This window comes from Phaenicophaeus curvirostris, chromosome 18 (genome assembly GCF_032191515.1).
Source record: "Phaenicophaeus curvirostris isolate KB17595 chromosome 18, BPBGC_Pcur_1.0, whole genome shotgun sequence".
Taxonomy (NCBI): Eukaryota; Metazoa; Chordata; class Aves; order Cuculiformes; family Cuculidae; genus Phaenicophaeus; species Phaenicophaeus curvirostris.
Genome location: NC_091409.1, coordinates 868,282 through 886,732, shown reverse-complemented (window position 1 = coordinate 886,732; position 18,451 = coordinate 868,282). Strand labels below are relative to the sequence as shown.

The 18,451-nt window shown below is 39.7% G+C and overlaps 1 protein-coding gene across 6 annotated transcripts in view; it reads right to left on the bottom strand.

The window, feature by feature from the left end:
* Positions 1 to 2,389: 2,389 nt before the first annotated feature.
* Positions 2,390 to 18,451, bottom strand: part of STAU1 (staufen double-stranded RNA binding protein 1) — a 30,259-nt gene continuing 14,197 nt past the window's right edge. For 2 of the 6 annotated variants that reach the window (XM_069872022.1, XM_069872023.1), the window contains 10 exons: positions 17,987 to 18,152; positions 12,459 to 12,557; positions 10,907 to 11,137; positions 10,200 to 10,343; positions 9,245 to 9,391; positions 8,390 to 8,462; positions 7,253 to 7,572; positions 6,418 to 6,540; positions 4,797 to 4,882; positions 2,390 to 4,181 (listed from right to left, as the gene is read on the bottom strand). In XM_069872022.1, the coding sequence (XP_069728123.1) occupies positions 4,094 to 4,181; positions 4,797 to 4,882; positions 6,418 to 6,540; positions 7,253 to 7,572; positions 8,390 to 8,462; positions 9,245 to 9,391; positions 10,200 to 10,343; positions 10,907 to 11,137; positions 12,459 to 12,557; positions 17,987 to 18,152 (1,477 nt within the window). In that variant the 3' untranslated portion in view covers positions 2,390 to 4,093. The remainder of the gene's footprint in view (positions 4,182 to 4,796; positions 4,883 to 6,417; positions 6,541 to 7,252; positions 7,573 to 8,389; positions 8,463 to 9,244; positions 9,392 to 10,199; positions 10,344 to 10,906; positions 11,138 to 12,458; positions 12,558 to 17,986; positions 18,153 to 18,451) is intronic. The other 4 variants (XM_069872025.1, XM_069872024.1, XM_069872026.1 and 1 more) reach the window with 4 other exon arrangements.

The window sequence follows — 18,451 nt, the reverse complement described above, 5'->3', positions numbered from 1 at the left end:
GCATTGCTGAAAACAGACCTTGCACAAATCCTCCTTTCCTTGAAGATCTCCACCCTGAAACCAAGAATGATGGATCACGAAAAGTCATGTTTCTTCCTTTGGGGAGTCAGGACTTCCTACTAACAAAATATTCTGCTTTAAGAATATTCCCTCACCAATTTTCATTATTCCCCTTTAACATCTATGTGGCGCAGTTTTTTTGTCTCAAGGAGAGCAAACTGACCCATTCCAGAAAGCAGATAATACTCCAGAACCCCAGGGTGAACATGAACTACCTTCTTTCTGGTACACCAGCTTCGGAATGCAGTTGGTTACTTCAGACACTTGAGCAGCCGCCCTTCAGCTTGTTCACACAGCACTGGAAAAGGCTTCACTGGCCAGGCTGGCACGCAGCACATTGACAAAGCCGCTCTTCAGGTTCTTACACAGGACGTTAAAGAGAGAGACATCTGACAGCACTTCTTCAAAGAACAGTGGCACAGTTTCACTCTTTTGACTGGAGCCGCTATTTAGCGTGGCTGTTTGCTTGTACAAGAGGCTGAAGGAGAGAAGTGCAAAAGCTGCTAGAATTTAGACATTGGCTTATGGCTTTGAAGTCTGAGAAAACTGTAATAAGTGCTTTCTTTCCAATACCAGAAAACAACAACATGAAGACTGGAGTCTGTCAAGGTTGAGACACGTGAGGGAGTACAGGCAGACAGGACATTTTCTTTGGTGAAGGAAAATGTATCGCCTACGCTGTCTGGTCTCTGCTGATTTTATTTACAAGCTGAACTACAGGAAAATGAACGTAAGTATTTCCAGAATGTGGTTTCCAAACTCAGCTACTTCCTTTGAGCCTGCATGCGCCACATTTGGAAGTAGGATAGGAAAGCATTAAAAAAGGTCCAAAGAAACAAGACTGAAACACTCTGAAATTCAGCGGCTCGTTCTGCCAGGTGACACCTCCTGCTCCCCAGGGACTGGCCTCCTCCGGAGTCGCACACACTGACAAGTTACTAAAGCAGATCCCCGAGGATCAGACTTCCTCGCCCCACACTGTGAAGCAGTAGCTTAAGGGCAGCCCTACTTGCAGAACCCGGGGTCTGCAATTTAAGAGCCTGGGATAATAACACAGTAAATTCTGAAAATAAACAAGATGACTGTCTCAGTTGCTGTTAGCACAAATGTCAGCAGCCTGACAGATGGAACTAAATACTTTATTTTCCTTATGTCCAGTTGGAAGTGATTAAAGGGAAGTTCTCTGTAGCCAAACTGAATATTCTGAGTGTAGAATTCCACAATTCACTAAACATAGAGCAGATTCTGGAGGACTCAGGTTAGTTCTGCCATATTGCCAAATACTTTTGGAGAAACGTAGGAAAAAATGCCTTAATTTACTAAAATGCTTGTGGTAATTTAAGCAGAGTCAAGTAAGAGTAGGGGAAAAAATGCTTGCTACATTCTGCTTGTGGGAGCACAACCCTTACCCATTGAGATCTGACTCTCACCTGGAGTTCTGCATTCATTTGTGAAGCCCTCACAACAGGAAGGACAGCTGCGGGAGCAAGTCCGGAGGAGGCCACAAGGATAATCAGAGGGCTGGAAGCACCTCCTGTATGCAGACAGGCTGAGAGAGTTGGGCTTGTTCAGCCTAGAAAAGGCTCTGGGGAGACCTCAGAGCAGCTTCCAGTACTGAAAAGGGGTTCCAGAAAAGCTGGGGAGGGGCTCTTTATAAGGGAGTGCAGGGATAGGACAAGGGGGTAACAGTTTTAAGCTGAAAGGGGAGATTTAGATTCAAAAGAATTTTTTTACTGTGAGGTTGGTGAGGCACCGGCCCAGAGAAGTTGTGGCTGCCCCCTCCCTGGGGGTGTTCAAGGCAAGGCTGGATGGGACTCGGAGCCCCTGATATAGCGGGAGGTGGTTACACATAATATGTAATCATTCTTCCTAGCCTTTGCTGCATGAAGCACACAGGAGACAACTGAAAAAGCAAGTGGTTGTAGCACTTTAGAAGAAACACTTACGTAGAACTCACTTTGGCTCACCTAGAATCCACACAGTGACCTGAAGTCCTCCCTCCTGAGGCTGTGATTACACAGGCCTTTGACAAAAGAACCTTCACTTAGGGAGCACCTCTAAGATGACAGATGCACTTAAGAGTATTGAAACTGAGGTATCTATGGCAAAAATACTTTCACTCAGGTTCATATGAAACAGCAATATCACCAAATGCTGCAAACCAGTCCGAAGAATAGCCGCTAGTCACATCCAAAGAGAAGACTCGTAAGGAGCAGCGGATGAAGGCAGGGAGACCATTTACACTGCCATCAATGCGGTAACTGTTTTACAATATCAATTGTTTGGTACATAGTTTCTAAGTTGTAAGAATTTGCAATACAAAGCCTCAGCCTAGCAAGTTTCTTTTAATTTTTTTAAATGTACAGCATTTTAGTTCTACAAATGTAAAAAAAAAAAAAAATCAAAAGAAAAAATCTTTACAATGGTTTTTGCGCTTATAATGATCAAACTCAACTTGATTCAATAAAATTTGGTATGCAGTTTATGTGGCCCGACTGCTTCTGATAATGCAAATAAAACGGCTGAGACATTTAGCTTTGAGTGACAGCAGATGCAGTAACTGCTTTCCACGACAAGAGTTGCTGCACGCACTGCACCAGGTGTGTAGGAAGTGCTGCTACAGGTGACCAGCCAGGCACACGCGTTCGGCAGGTCACAGCCCAGGGACACGCTCTCACGTGTCAGCCCACCCTGCCAGCTTTTGTCGCTAGAGGGAAAGTTTTGCTTTGAACGTACCACCCCCTAAAAATCACGACGTGCAAGGCAAGGTTATGACTCAATTACAAGCAAACAAGGAAACTTAAAAGTAGAGACTTAAACTTTGAAATCACACCAACTCATTGTGCCAGGTTTCTTGTCATAATCATAACTTCAGTTTAAGCTCCCATTAATACAGTTGCACTAACACACTGTGGCACAAATAACAAAATGTACCCACGTTACTTTTGAATTTCCTTGACCTTGCCAGGCTTTCACATCCTCCACATTACTAAATAGTAGTTATTTATATGTAATTGATAACCATTGTACAGTTACTCCATAGCTTTACAATACTGCCCGTACTATATCACAAGCATTACAAATCCTATAAAAAAGCAGCCCCTGTAGTGGCATACAAGAATAAATTAACCAAAAAAATTTAGTATTACCATTTATTGGTGACAAACACTACGTTTTACTTACATTCCATGGGGAGAAAAAATTCCAGCGTAAACAATGAACTGAAGCAGTACTTAACTTGCAAGGCTATCGTGCTTTACCTGGACCATATGCAAAAACTTTATTGCGCACAGTTCAGTGCGCAATAACACAACATCAAAAGCAACACAGTTTATATATAAACATAGGTAATTTTTTTCAACCCTACATGGAGATGTAATTAAACAGTATAAAGCACTCAAGGAAAATCAATCTGCGGTTTTATATGCACTACATCGAGATCATATCCTGTAATGTAGTGAGCTGTGTGCCATCTCTACACACAATCTTTAAAACATAGATCAGAGATCATTTAAAGTCACATTGCATTCAAGTTCCCCTACCCCCAGCTCAAGAAAACTAAAAATTAACCAGAAATAATCAAACAAAGTTTAAAATTCCTCAAGTGTTTTAATTCATTCAACCGTTGGATAATTAAACTAGGTTTGGAGTTTTTGAAATGGTGGGTACACTATTTGTTTCCAGTGAAACTTTGCTATTTCAATAAAAACAAAACAACCGCATACATGGATATGATCTTCCCAAGTTAGTTCACAGATAACATGTCAGTCTCAGAAGACAAAGTTTCTAAACTGTGCTATTGTTCTAGATACAATTAAGAAACTTTTAAATGAAAAATTTATAGTGTCATTTCAATCAAAACAACATAATGAAACTAAAAATTCATCACTGTTTGAAGAAAAGCAACGGTTATGATTTAGACACTACAGTAGGCTGTAAAGACTGTAGCACTCTAAAACAGTTAGGTTACATTAATAGGAAGCATTTGATTTTCTCTGGTGCTTTTGGGTTTGGGTCCAGTCAAAAGCCTTTTTTAGGCAGTGCTGTCCAGTGTTTGTCCCAAAGTGTTTGAGTTAGCCGGTTTGAGAAGAGGGTCACTTTCCATTTCTTGTTTCACACATCTACAAATGAGAACACACCTGTTACTTAGGAGACAAAACACAATTTCCATGAATAAGATGCCTCTGAATCAGATACAAAGAATTTGAGGTGCATATAACAACGTGTTTCCATATAACTGGCCTTCATTGTTAATCAATTAGCACTTTGAGTTCCACCATTTTGACAGCTTATTATCTAAATGAGAGAAGAAACATTCCTTTCTCCTGGTCAAATTGAGCAATTTGCAACCCCTCCAGGTTTCTGCCAAAAGCGAGCTGTGAAACCCATACATGGTTTACATTTTACATCAGAAGATTTCTAGAGGAGCAGCTGTAGCACTTAAAACACACTGAAAAGTCACACCATGTACAAATATACATAAACGAATAGTACAAGCAGAGGGATCACAGTCAGAATTTCTGTCACAGCCGTTACATTTTATCCACTTGCTCCTTCTCAGTAATTTGCATTTGACACGTGAAAATTATAAGCTAGATAATAAAACCCACCCTCTCATCCTTCTGAAGAAAACAACAGCCCCTGGCAAAGAAACAAACCCTCATATTTTATGTTTCTAGAACCTCCTCGGGCTGGAGGTTTCCATTAATGCAGGGAAAGTCAATGGTCACACTCACACAGACATTGGTCCATTTCCTGTTCTTGGCATCTCTGTGGTTTGTTGGTCCAACTCAGACAGCAACTTTAAAATATTCAATGCAGCCTAAAGAAAAGAGAAAGCATTTGGCAATTCCACCCCAGTCCATTACATTAATTTAGTGAAAGCAGAACTGGGACTCACTTGAAACGAAGTAAACACTCTCATTTAGTAATGTATTTGTTAAGATGCATAATTATGGGGGGAAAATGTAATGGTGTAGAATTTCATCTTGCTACATTAAACAACAGAATGGTGCTGTGGCTGGCGTTTGTTCCCATTGCATTTGTTATCGCAGTGGGGGAAATTAATTCAGCAGTACTTTTAGTATCGAGGAAGACACTAAATTAGTAATGGCTGAAATGGTACAGAGATTAAGACAAACAACATTAAAACACACAGAACCAAAAAGTCCTCTGCAGAAAAAGAAAACAGGATACACGAGAATCCAAAATACCACACAATAGGGCATGTGTGACTGTGGAGTAGAAGGGTCCATGTGACATGGATAATGAAAAATTCAGATACCTTCTTTGAGAATTGACAATTTTTTTCAGCTTTATTTAGATCCTTTTCAGGTGCACTTTGTGCAAACACCCCCAATCAGTTATGGCACATATGACAGTGGAAGCTGACTATCTGAACAGAAGGCGGCTCTCATGCCGGCCCAGTTGCAATGTTTAAGCTCTGTCCTGGCTATTCTTTTCCCTTCTACCTAGTGTGCTGACTTGTGAGACCGGTCTTACAGGAGCTCTTTACAGCAGGATGTAGAGATGGGTATGAAAATGTCAAAATTAAGTGAAAAGATCAAAGAAATCTGTATCACATTATAGACTTAAGAAAATTCCTACGGATTTTTTTAGTATAAAAATCAATAAAATGAGGTTTTCCCAAGTGTATTTATCTATTGCAAATGATTACTTCATCCTGCGGTCAGTACTGGGGTCACTACTAGCTACCAAAAGAATGAAACTCTTCAAATTACAGCAGACTGTGTACATGTTAGCAATAAGTCATGTCTTTTCCGGACAAAGTCCCTTACAGTTTACAGTCTAGAAGAATCATTATTTGAGAAGGAAATATTTCAGCTAGTGTTAATGAAAGATCTCATTTATAAAGGGAGCTTAACAGATTGGAAGCGTCCCCTGCTATCTAATGGTAAACTGCATTTCTTCCATTTTGGATTCCGTTCCAGAAGAAGGTCTGGTAATGTGAACTCAAGCACTGCAGTTCCCAATGAATTACCAGCCTATTCTGTTTACAGAAAAAAGGTGATGTCCCGCTATGCTTTAAAAGTTCCTTTTCATACATTTTCTTTAGTAAGTGCTCATGCAAATAATATCAAGATAAAGCAAAAGCATTTTTTGTAGACCAAAACAGTGAGCGTATATTAAACATGTTAATGGTTATTTAGATTAGATTCCGATATTACTAATCAATTATTTCAGCAATCTGTGAAATATTAGACAAAAACGAGCCAAGGAACTGTACAGCATCTAATTCATTGCTCTCCAGCAGTAATATGAAGCCTTGGTCTATCTGCTGCATGCCCGAGTTCACAGAAGGCCAAAGAGAAAGCATTTCAGCAACATTCATCATACCATATCATGGCAAGATTCTACATCCTTCCCAATTCCATGGCTGATCAGTGGTGGCTGAGAGGAACAGTTTATAAGAGATACAAACTCATTCTTGTTATTTTTTGGAAAGTCTTTATATTCAACCTAAAGAAAAGACAAGGATTTAGTTCTTTTCAGTTAACCAAATACAGGAAACATATCATGATTGTCGTACGTTATTTGCCCAGACATGAAGCTGAACCTTACTTCTAATCATTCTGTCAGCCAGTAGAACCATCTACTCTGAAGTCTGACTTCACCTGCAATGTTCTCTCATAATTGTGAGAGTTGTGCAAGTGGCTACGCAGTAACAGTCGTTGCTGGGACCTTTATTCTGATCTAACTACATTTAACATTTTCCCTATTACACTTCTAAAAGAGCTCCTCTAACATATTAGTAGAGGAGCTCACATGCAACCCTCACTAAAGGGACCAAACAAGAAAACAGCTTACAGCAAATGTTAATGTGTGAAAGATTATTACGATATAATAATTCAGAACAGCCACGTTCAAGTTGCGTTCACACATCACAGCAATTTTCAGAAAATATTACTTTCAACGTTATCCTTCCAAGACTTGAGTGGCACTGAATGAGGCCGAGGCTGCAGTACAGAAACGTGCATTTGAAAACTAAATAAAGCAAGTTGTAAAAGTCAGTACATTTCATAGGTGAAGTAAAACATTAACAAGAATTTCAGCTTAACGAACTGCCTCAGAATCCATCAGTCACCAGCAGAACAAAAAAGCTGTAGAACAAACAACAGGTTCGACCAGTTTGGATGGCTTTGGAAGGAATCTTGCAAAGCTGACCATTTACCTGGATTCCTTGAACATTGGAAAGGTAGTCCAGCTGTTCAGAGGGCCGAGTCAGTGGTCCGTGGGGTACGTGGCCTGATGAGTTGTTATTCTTTAATATGGTCTCAGCAGTAGGAGAAGTACCACCATACAATAACTCTCTAGCGATCATTGCTGTGACTGTAGCCTTGGCAGGATTTGGAGCTGCCCTACTGAACTCTTTGGTGTGATGTCCTTGATTGGCTCCTACCGCTTGTGCAACCTCAGGGACCATGGGAAGAATTCCAGCAGGAAGTTGCTGATGGCTCAGATAAGGCATCCTAAACTCATCTTCTTTATTACCTGAGGAGAGAGAGACACGCGCTAAGACAGATGCTGCTGTGTCTGTGAGGCCTTCTGCAGGCAGAGGAAGGCATACAGGGGCATCAGAGCCACTCTAGAAAAAATAACGTGTTCAAGTCACTTTCGAAACACTAGCAAACCTAGCGAGCTTGACTGGCCTTTGGTGGGTCAGAGATGCAGTATTGTCCAGACAGAGTTTTCTTACTGAATAAATGATTTAGTGCAACACCTGCCTCTGCCATCAGGAGCACTCTTACCTCCAGGAGCAGTTCCTCCAGGCTAGCCAAGCTTACATACACCTCAGACACTTGCAGCCACATTCTAGATCTGTCTTTTGGTTTCAAAATTTTTTTATTTCACCATTTAAACTGTAGGTACAAATAATGAAACCACAGAAGGGCCAGAGCCACTGTTAAATATTGTTAAGAGGCTGATGTCCCCTCCTCCCTTTACCTTTTCCCCCACAGAAATTGCCCTCGCTCCACTCGTGCTCTTGGCCGAAGGAGCCTGGTCCCTGGAACAGAACCTGCTCAACTGACCCACCAGCACACACAGGCTTTTGACTCGGCCAGCTACTCCCTTCCCTGAGGAATGGGCGGCCAAGCAAGCTGAATACTGGATGACTTGGAAGGAATAAGCTCTTTGGGATTTAATCAAAGCTTTCCCAAGGGGTGGATGTAGTCAGCAGGCCAGCAGTTGCACCCCTCTGCTCACTGCAGTGTATTAACAGTGATATTATTGAAGGGACCGAGAAACATCTTACACACACAGGCGCGTGCACCAACAGGGCCAGGCTTCTTTCCATATAGTTACTTACTAGCTGAAGTGTCTTCAGAGCCCGGCTCAAAGAAGGTTACTTTTCTTCCATCACCTGGTTTCTTCACTGGTGTCTTAAAGATAAAAGGGCAAAAGCCAAATACACAATTTCTTTTTAAAACATTTTTCCTCTTAAGTTTTAAAGTTTTCCACACGCAGATCATCTGACTGGACAACATTTTACTGAAAAATTTAGTATTCAAACCCCTCAAATATTACATGGTTACCAAAAAGAGAGAAGTTCAGTGTTTCTTATTTACCGAATGACTAAAGCAATCTACAGACCAGTGAACTTGTATTAAGACGAGAGATATTGAGAACTAGATATCATAATAAAGCCAGTTACACTAATGTTAGATATTGGCATTGCTGAGGACGACTGGACAAATGAGAAAATGCATGAAAGAATCAAAAGCAGACTTGCTATTTTAACTCCCTGGTAACACCTGCTGAATCAACAGAACGCAGGGCTCTTTCCCTGCCCAGGGGCCCAGAGAAAGAGACCTGAAACAGGCTTTGGACTGCAATCGGTGACAAAACTGTCACTGCCACCAAAGTCCTATAAACTCCAAATCTGCAAGTTTCTACAACCAACACATCGACTACAGGTTCTGAACCATTCTATAAAGAAGAAATACATTCATTTAGCCTTCTGATGAGGATTTTATTTACTTGCACAATAGAATCCTTAATGTATCCAAAATGCACTACTTTTTAGAGACCAGTCACCTCAAAACAACCGCAGGGCAGAGAGGGTGAGTTCACTGCACTATTAATGCCTTGCAAAGCTGCTGTTGTTCCAACTTGACCGTTTTGGTGCAGTATCACACAGCAGTTGATTCTTAAAGACTCCTACCTTCTCCTCTGTCTTTAATGCTGGCTTTGGAGGTTGAGGTTGAGGGACTTTGAAACCTAAAATTTCCAACATATTTTCAGCTGCATTGCGTTTAGCAACCTTTTTGTTTGTGCCCATCCCTTCAGCTGTGTGTACACCAACTTTCACCTGGACAAAAGAAGAATCAAAAAAATAAACAAACAGTAGAATGAGGATTCACTTACTAGTAGTCTAGGAGTCATAAAATAGCTCAAGTGATCATTACTCAAAGCACGTTGTCATTTATTATCAATGACCATTGGGCTCCAAGCACAAAAACCCCAAAGAGAAGTCACCCAAACAACTACATTTCATCATTTCCCTGTAGCAAGAGCCTAAATGCTCAAAACTGGTATCACAGCAGACAATTTTTCCATGCTGAAGTTACATATTTAGCAGATTTACTAATATAATGGAAAGGAAGCAACCACTTGTACTGTTTTGTGCAGGACAGGAGAGAGGTCTGGGGAATGCACTTAATTATTGGAGGACAGGAGATAACCAATACTAGAAATACGACTACACTATTGGGATTTGCAATGCAGGGTGCAAGAAGTGCAGCACTCTAAAGCAACACATGAAAACTCGGGGAAAGGAAGAACACCCAGGTTTGTGTTAATAAATCCTACATTACGATATGCAAGAAGCTCAGTCTCTCTTAACAGACTATTATATTCCTATTAATTAAAACATTAGGCAGTTACAACATAGACTTCTGCTGCTCTTTGCAATTTTTAAAAAAACATGATTCAGATCACTTATCTGCCTCAAACATAGTCACTAGATATTTGCTTAATAAATTTTATGGAAATTTGGCCGTAATCCTGTTCCCTTTGGTATCATCATGACAACCTGATTACCATAAGCCAGAAAGAGGAAAAAAAAAAAAAAGACAGACATCTCAGCCATGCAGCCAGATGTCTCCAATTAAACACACCTGCATAACAAACTCCCTGCGCCTTGGAAGACCACGTTCTGTGATGAGCATGTACTCTGGTTCCTTCTCTTTCTTGGCCTGCTGTATCTGCGCAAGTCTGCTAATGGGATTCATTCCTTGACCATATTCTGGACTTGTTTGCAGCTGTGTAGAACGATGTTTAGGAAATAAGTCAAGATTTGTAAATATTTGGTTTAATAGACAATATGCTGTGTGCCATTGAATTAATTCATCTCTAGAATTTAAAAGAACACTGAAACAAAAGTTGCTTAATGAAACACTGTCACAGCCAATAAGAAACACTCATTTTATTTGGCTCTGCTGCCACAGTTGACCACATATAACCTACCACTAGTATAGTTTTACAAGTTCTAATCCTGCTGTATTAAGAGGGAGAGGCTTGCAGGAGAATTTGCAAAAGCAAAATCATGCAAACTCTGAAGCTGTGAAGTCTAAAGCTTGAAAGTTAGAGCGTGATTTTTATAATGCCTTTTTTTTAATGCTTCTCTTTCATCCTGTATTTACTGGTACTGATTTACAAGTAGTGTCAGAAGCCCATTTAGAGTGGCAGCATAAACCATCTCACTTGCAGTACTAGACTGGTGATAAATGTTGAACAGTTGAAGAGTGTTTATAGTTAACTCAAAAATGTCTCTCATCTGATGATTATTTATAACAGTCAGATTTCCAATCTGTTTCTCTCTTACCTTCACTATTGATTTTGTTTTCTTTTTGATTCGTGGCTTCATTTTCTCAACCGTAGGAAGGGGTGGCAATTTTTTGAGTTCTTCTAGGACTGCTATTGCAGCATTTTTCTTTGAGATCTTCTTGCTCTTTCCTTCGCCTTCACCCATGAATTCGCCAACTGACACCTTGGTTACAAAGCTCTTCATATGGGGAGGACCACTTTCCTTGGTCACCTGTTTCAGAGGGAAAAACTGAGTGAAAGCGTGATAAACACTTATTAAAAAATGGTAGGGCACATTGTTTATAGCAAACTTCTCTCAAGAACTACGGATAAAGAGATTATAGATTCTCATACAACCCAGAAAGTAGAGAGGTAAATCGTATTTACTCTAATAACATAATCCCACCCAAATAAACATATACTTTAAAAAGATCAGAGGCAGCAGGCTGCAAATATTATTTACATATAAGTCATTAACCCATTTTATTTAATTTACTAGTTTATTTTTTGACACTAAAATAGGACTGTTCTATTTCATCAGCCTGTACTTCCACACAGCTAACATCACCTCATTAAAAACATCATGTTACGGCAATAGAACATTATAGAGAAAGTAATTCTTTAGGATAAAATATTTTAGTTCAGTAATCAAGAATTCTGGAGACATCTAAGGGATAGCTGCCTACTACAGATTTAATCTTTTAATTCCATTCATAACAGATTGCACTTCAAAATATCCATAGAGTCAAAAAGTAAGAATGAATTAAGAACTTCCGCCCACAACTGGCTTTGCATGACTATAATTTTACCAGCAATGCTCAGAATAATCTGCAATAATTGAAAGCTTCATGTAAAATTTCACAGAACGGTTTTAGAAGCAATTTAGTCACACACAATTGTGTTTTCTTACTATAATAATTCAGATAGTTGACTCAAATGTTACTCTGCCAGCTCAGGAAAGCAGTGTGATAAATTAATATTTCAGTGAAACACGAGATGCTCCTATGGAAGCTATTGATTTAAGATAACTAAAATGATCAAGGAGGGGCAAAGAGGCAGCAAGCAGCCAGGCCAAAGGAAAGGAAAGTAAGATGCACATGAGGTCACCTCATGGCAAGAAAAGAAACCTATGTGTGAGGTTCTGCAATGTGCGGGTAGTCCACATCAGTGCTCAATTAGGCAAATACTTCCACAAGTGTCTTTCAGAGTGAGCTCTACTAGTCTGCCTCAACTTGGCACTTCAATGTTCTAACCATTAATGTGGGGTTGTGTTTTGTTTCTTCGCTGTAATACTGATTTTTCAAAAAGCTTGGAAAAAAGATTGCACAGACAACAGCGCAGCTGTTCACTCATCTTATGATTTTAGTGCATGAATTTGTGAACAGGTGGATTTTTCCTTTTACCATATAAGCTCTGAGACAATCAAGGTGACTGTCAAAAGTAAAAGTGTACTCACAACTAACAGGACAAGTTAGAAGTCAGTTGTTTGGGTTATCTAGAAGAAACTCAACTTAATGTGTACCCTTCATATTCTAATAAAACCAAATCTAGAGCTTGTAAAATAAACATACCTCAAAATTCACAGGCAAGTTCCTTTTAAGTGCAATCTCAAAAACTTGGCTTATTTCAGATTTATTGAGATTTTCATCATCTGGTTCTTTTCCGTTAACCTAAAAGAAGCATACTCTATTTAAAATAATGATCCTATTAAATTGAATTTTATCCATCCAACCAGTTAACTGAGCTCTCAAAATTTTAAGTAGTCTAACCTTTACTGCCACTTTACGTGAATGTGTAGAAATGCAGCACACATACTACAGAACTGAAACTTAAGCAGCTCATTTGAGGTGTGTGTGGGGTGTGTGTGTGCGTGTGTGTAAAAGCTAGCAAACCTTCATCTTTTCATGTGTTCGTTACAGGAAAGAATGAATGGAATGAGGGACAATAGGTTTAAAAATCTATTTATAGAAAAACAAATTGAAGCATTAAATGAACTGATTTTCAAATGGAAGTACCTTTATGAAATACAATTTGCATGGACTGATTGGACATTTGTACCAAAAGCACTAAGACAGCATCAGATAAGAGAAAGGGCAGGAAAAATAAAGATTCTGAGAATGGGACCAATGCGAATACAGGATGGCTAATTCGACCCTGGCATCATCTCTTCTAACATGCTCCCCTATAACTGTTTCATCTACAGTTTTTCTTTCTCATCTGAGGAACATACTTCCAGGAACTCGCCTTAAATCAAGTGGTATACATCTCTGAGAACTTACACCTGCTAGGAGGGCAGCAGTGCCAGGTGAAGCTTACCTACAGGCACTTCTACGTACATCCAGGTAAAACTTTGATTGTGATTCCAAAAATGTCTTCACTGATGTTGGGATCAACATGAACTAAGAGGTATGGTAACAGCAACAGAGAAATTTTAAGACTAAGTGTCCAGCAGTGATATTGGAAAGATTATGATAAAGATGAACAGCAACAATTTCACCAGTTATATCATGCCACAATACTAGTTATGCAACCAGGTAACAAAAATGATTTAATATTTTATTGGAGCAGCAGAAATATGCTAGAGAGCTCTCATTGATTAAAACTAGTTTTGATAGTAGCAAGCATCCCGGTGTCTGTTTCTAACAAGTTAGATTAAAATGTGAAGGATTTTTTTCCCAGCACTTAAAGCAGCCTCAGAACAAAATATGAGTAAAATTAAATTGTTTCCACTTCTCATTTCAAGTTGAAGTCGCAAACACTTCAGAAGAGTACCAATAGCCCCAAATGCCTTTACAATGAAAGCCTCTAATCATAGAATCAGAGAACACTTTGGCATGGAAGGGACCTTAAAAATCATCCAATTCCAACCCCCCTGCCTTAGGCAGGGACACCTCCCCTGGATCAGGCTGCCCAAGGCCCACCCAACCAGGACCTGAAACCCTCCAGGGATGGAGCAGCCACAGCTCCCCTGGGCAACCCGTGCCAGGGACTCACTACTCTCATGGTGAAGAAATTCTTCCTTATGTCTAGTCTCCAGTCACCCATTGCACGTGGAAAAGTACAAACAGCAATCCTCGGGTCTGCAAAAACTGAGACCACACAATGGCAGATAGGAGGAGCGAGACAGATACCCTGTGCTTGAGACTGCATGAGAAACCTGGAGGCAACCCCTGCAGTATGGGAGCTACCCTGTACCTCAGCAGAGGAACACCACGGGTGAAAACTCACCAAATGAAGACTGAATACAGGAGCCAAAAGTGTTGCTCATCATAGCCTAAAACCTATTTCAAAATGGAAGTGGTAAGTCCCAAAGGAAGAGCATCATATATGCAGAAACAAATACTGGAACTACTAAGACCTTAATTTATTACGGTTTAGATGTTAGAGCTGGTTTACTGCCAGCATCTCTAGGAATGACCCATCACTACCTTTACTGTCTAAACTTCAGCACCATCACTTGAATTACAAATACTTTTCCCCTCCACATAATTTCAGATATATTCTAGTTTTTTCAAATTCCAACATTTTCCCTAGTGAAAATGACAAGGACTTTTATTTACTGTATTGAACTTCCCCTATTTAATATCCTTTCAAGAGAATACAAATTAATATGGAATATTTTGCTATACTACAGTGCATATTCTGGATCTTCCAAGTCAGTTCACACAGTCTAAAATATAGATGCTTTTCTTTACTATCTTTACCTAGAAAGAGTAAATTAATAGCAAAATAACAATTAACAGGCTACAGCTAATTTACAGATTACTTTGCTTCTATTTGAGTTCTGTATCAGTTTATTTTATAAGTAAAAAATCATACATACACACTCTCCTTTCCCTGTGTACCTGAAGATAATCCAAGATCTGCTTTTAAAGTGGTTTTCATGTGTAAATTCTCCAAGGAATCTATGCCTCTAAATCAGAATGAGACCAAGAACATAAGCATTTACCACTCTCAGCTCTCAAATTATTCAAATTCATCCCTAACAAGTGAAAAAAAAGAAACCCAAAACGGTCACAAAAGTAAACAAAAGTGAGATTAAAAAACTCCCAAGCAAATGGCAAAAGTAATATAGACTACTTTAAAGAGGGATCTGCCCTTTTCTAGGAACTCTCTCAACACTCACTTCCTCAAAGTCTGCTTATAAGCAAATGATGACAACAAGTGGAGCTGCTGATTAGAACTATGCTGATTTCAACACAGCTTTCAGTCTCACTATTTTCTTCCATGTTAAGGGCATAAAGAGCAGCTAATATTTAGGTTGGAAGGGCCTTTCAGAGGCCTCCTACTACAGCCTCCCACTCAAAGCAGAGCAGACGTTATCCTTAACTAGGGTTACTCAGGCAGGGCTGTATCCAGGTAAGACCTAATTATTTCCCTGCCACTTGCATCTAGATTTGCAGTCTGAGGAGGTGTGGGAAATGGTCATTCTTACCCTTACAATCTAGGAATTTTATTCAATTATTTCTTCTTAAGTATTGAATACTTTCTAAATTAAATGAAAAAGAGTAAAATCCTGTAAATACAAAAATTCTTAATGTAAAAACAAAAACCTACAAAATTACCCCCTCTAAAACTACAAGAGTTAAAGCTTAAGCATATTCTGTTTACACACACACACGCAAATGGGATAGACAAAAATAACTACATTTAGAAGGAAAATTCCTGGCACCATCAAATGACAAGTAGGAAGTATCAGGATTACATCTGCTTGTGAAATCTTAATTCGCCTCCATTGCCCAGACACATTATCACAGCAGCTTTTATGATCAGCTGTATCCTTCAAGGACCTTGCCTCACCGACTGCAAGTACCAACAGTGCTCAGCAGTTAAATTTTCCTTATTTTATCTACCTCTTGTCTACTGCAAAACACCATTACAAAAAGAGTAATTCCCTTACACATTCCTACAACTACAGTATTTGAAAGCCAAAAACATGAATGAATTTATCATTCAAGTATTAAACTTCAAATTAAAGATCCGATTAATTCAAGTACTTCCTATAAAACAGCTGACACTGTTCGAAGGATTGCTCTCGTTAAGCATAGCTAAATTTCCTACTCTTCGTTTTGCGGATAAGTCAACAAAATAGAAAAATAAAATGACTAATGGATGTTTCTTGTGAAAAATTAAGTGACTTGCCCAGCACATGTACAGCAGGGTTAAGACAGCATTCAGCTCCCAATAAGCTTGCAGCTGTTTTATTCATAAACCAATTCTCCCTTCTTGCAATTTCTTGCATCATTCACAATACTATTTCCCTCATCATAACCTTAAAACTGAAGAAAAAGGAGAGATTCTGCAGGTTTACTTCCTTTGCCTCCTGATTTACACCCCTTACACTGAACGAGACATCCTACAGGAAAGGTTACCTGGTCACATAAAGACAATTGCAGTGTTTGTTCTGAAGACCTCAGATTACTTAACTTTAAACACAACTCTACAAATATTCAGCAAGTCACTTGCACAGAAGCACTTCTGAAAACGTGAAAAGGATTCAATTATACATGATCTTACTACTTCCTGTAAAGTTAGGACAGCTTGAATCCAGTACACAGAACTTTGCTACCTGAGGTGGAAAAGGGGCTGATGACAGTAAGTTGTCTTTGAGAAAAGCAAGTGCAAAAAGAGGATGTTATGCATCACTGCCACAGAACACTGATACTCAGGAATTTGGGGTTCCCCTGTACTGAAGGGGAAAATCCTCTTAGGTTTCACCTCTTCTGCATGCAGGCTCATGTTTGTTCCTGACTGCACTTTGCCTGTCACCAGCTCAGTGCAGAATTCATCTCCACTCTTTCAGCTTCCATTCTCACCAACGTTTTCTTCTTCTCAATAGCATTTGTCACCCCTTCGCTCTTGGCAACCCCCATCATTCCATAATCGACATTCCTCCAGGAAAGCTCTTGGTTTCCTGAACCACTACGATCACTGCCTCCCCAGGCCTCTCCCCTGAACCACTAGATCCAGTGTTTTTGCTTAATTATCAGAGCAAAGTTTTAACTCAATGTCCCTTGGCTTCACAACACGTTTCCCCAGTCCTTGCTTTCTGGTATTCCTAGCAGCTCCCAGATTTCCCCCCACCCCAAGTCTGAGATCCCTTGTTACCTTCTTGCTCAACCCTTCATTTCCCTTCTTCCTCAGCACACAGCCAGACTCTGTATTGAGGAAGTTACCATGTTCCCCAGATCCTAAGTTAACAGTCCAACCTCTGCTTCCCATTCCCCACCTCTCTGGCAATGTCCTAGTCTCTCTTGCTTCCAGGTCTGTATTGCACCGCTGCCTCCTCAGCAAGATCTGGATGCCAGCATCGAGTACATCAGTCGATCTCTGGCTCTTAGTTCTAATATCAAGCCCTTGTAAGTCACATGGGTATAATGAGCCCATAAAGGAGAGACTAAATACACCCTCTGAAGTGGTCTACAGCCAAAGCTGTGAACCAACACATCCAGAGAAGGCGCACACAGCCAAACAGCCCCAGCAGCTATGAGTGACTCCTGTGCAGACACAGAGACCATCTGCCTAACTTAAAAAAGCACGAAAAAAAGCCCAGTTAACAGGGTTTTGGAATGGAAAGTGCTGAGCAGCCATAAATATATGGAGGGATAAACATTTGCTTCTTATATTCATGTCAAAACGTGCATATGAGTTTACTTCTTCCATGAACTTCCATGGTGCTTTCCAAAATCACACAGGAATGTTTCCCAGGAAGCAAACCCATGTCTGATTTCTATGTTGCCCATATTGGAATGCAAGTACCCCATTTACACACTTCTTCAGAAGTTTGTATATGATCTGTACCTGATCAGATATTAGTTCCTATCTACGTTTCCACTGCTCATATCTGACAGAAGTCTATAGCATTGCTGTGGAAAAAAATATGACAGCAAAAGAATTAATATAACTTAATTTGGTAAAACTCAAGTTCCATAGAAATTTATGGTTTTAAATCTATGTGCTTCTGTTGACACAAGTAAGTCAACACTACTAGCACAGAATTAAACATCAAAACTCATCTTCCTCTCAATTAGGAAAAATATCTACAATATCTTAGTTTATCTTAGCAATTTATGCTTACAACACTGAGATCAATTCCCACCTCTGGTTTCTCAGGCAAAGGCTCATTCTGCAGAACTTTCAGTGCTTTAGCAGCTGCATCATGCTTAGCAGCTTGTCGTGTTCTTCCTTTCCCATGGAACTGCTGCCCTCCAATTGAAAGCTCAACTTGATAAAGTAAGGGCCCGACAGGAAATGGGTAAAAGTACCTGCAGAGAGCGAGATTTAAATAAGCAAACAGCTTGGCCTAGAAAGTAAACAAGAACCTAAGCTACACACAGATGAACCTCTTGGATATCAGTAACCACAATTCAGCACTGAATAACTAGGATTAAAAAGCAAAATTTTGATTTAAAGGCTAAAACATTTTCAGGAGAGACCCTGAAACAGATTATCAATGTTTTGTTTTACAACACAAACATACTTCTAACCAACTAAAGCAGAGAAAGGCAACGTAACTGCACGTTTATAGACTTGCGAGTCCATTAAGTTTTGAATTCACAGTACT